Consider the following 263-nt stretch of genomic DNA (forward strand, 5'->3'; position numbering starts at 1 on the left):
CTGCCCCTACACATACAGTCCTGCCAGGAGGAGTAGAGAGAGTTCTCCTCCATGGGGACAGCAGGGCTGGGCTGGGTCCTGGCACTGCTCTGCGCCATCTCCTTCGCACCCTGAAAGAGAGGGATGTGAGTGGGACCTCCAGAGCGGGGAGAGCACAAGCCCCTCTCCCTGCCCATGCACCCCAGACCCCCCGGCTCACCCAGGCCAGGAGCGGTGGGAGGGGCTGGGGCTGCGCTGCAGCCCCGGGGCCCTGGGAGGCCACG

General features: G+C 68.4%; 1 protein-coding gene across 1 annotated transcript in view; it reads right to left on the minus strand.

Annotated features, from left to right (window-relative positions):
- Nucleotides 1-16: 16 nt before the first annotated feature.
- The window catches only part of LOC104489533 (probable ATP-dependent RNA helicase DDX41), a gene marked incomplete at its 3' end in the record, with an annotated part of 8369 nt that continues 8122 nt past the window's right edge, over nt 17-263 (minus strand). The window contains exon 18 of the mRNA XM_010131705.1: nt 17-110. Within this exon, the coding sequence (XP_010130007.1) occupies nt 17-110 (94 nt within the window). The remainder of the gene's footprint in view (nt 111-263) is intronic.

Source organism: Buceros rhinoceros, unplaced genomic scaffold, assembly GCF_000710305.1.
Source record: "Buceros rhinoceros silvestris isolate BGI_N320 unplaced genomic scaffold, ASM71030v1 scaffold33042, whole genome shotgun sequence".
NCBI lineage: Eukaryota > Metazoa > Chordata > Aves > Bucerotiformes > Bucerotidae > Buceros > Buceros rhinoceros.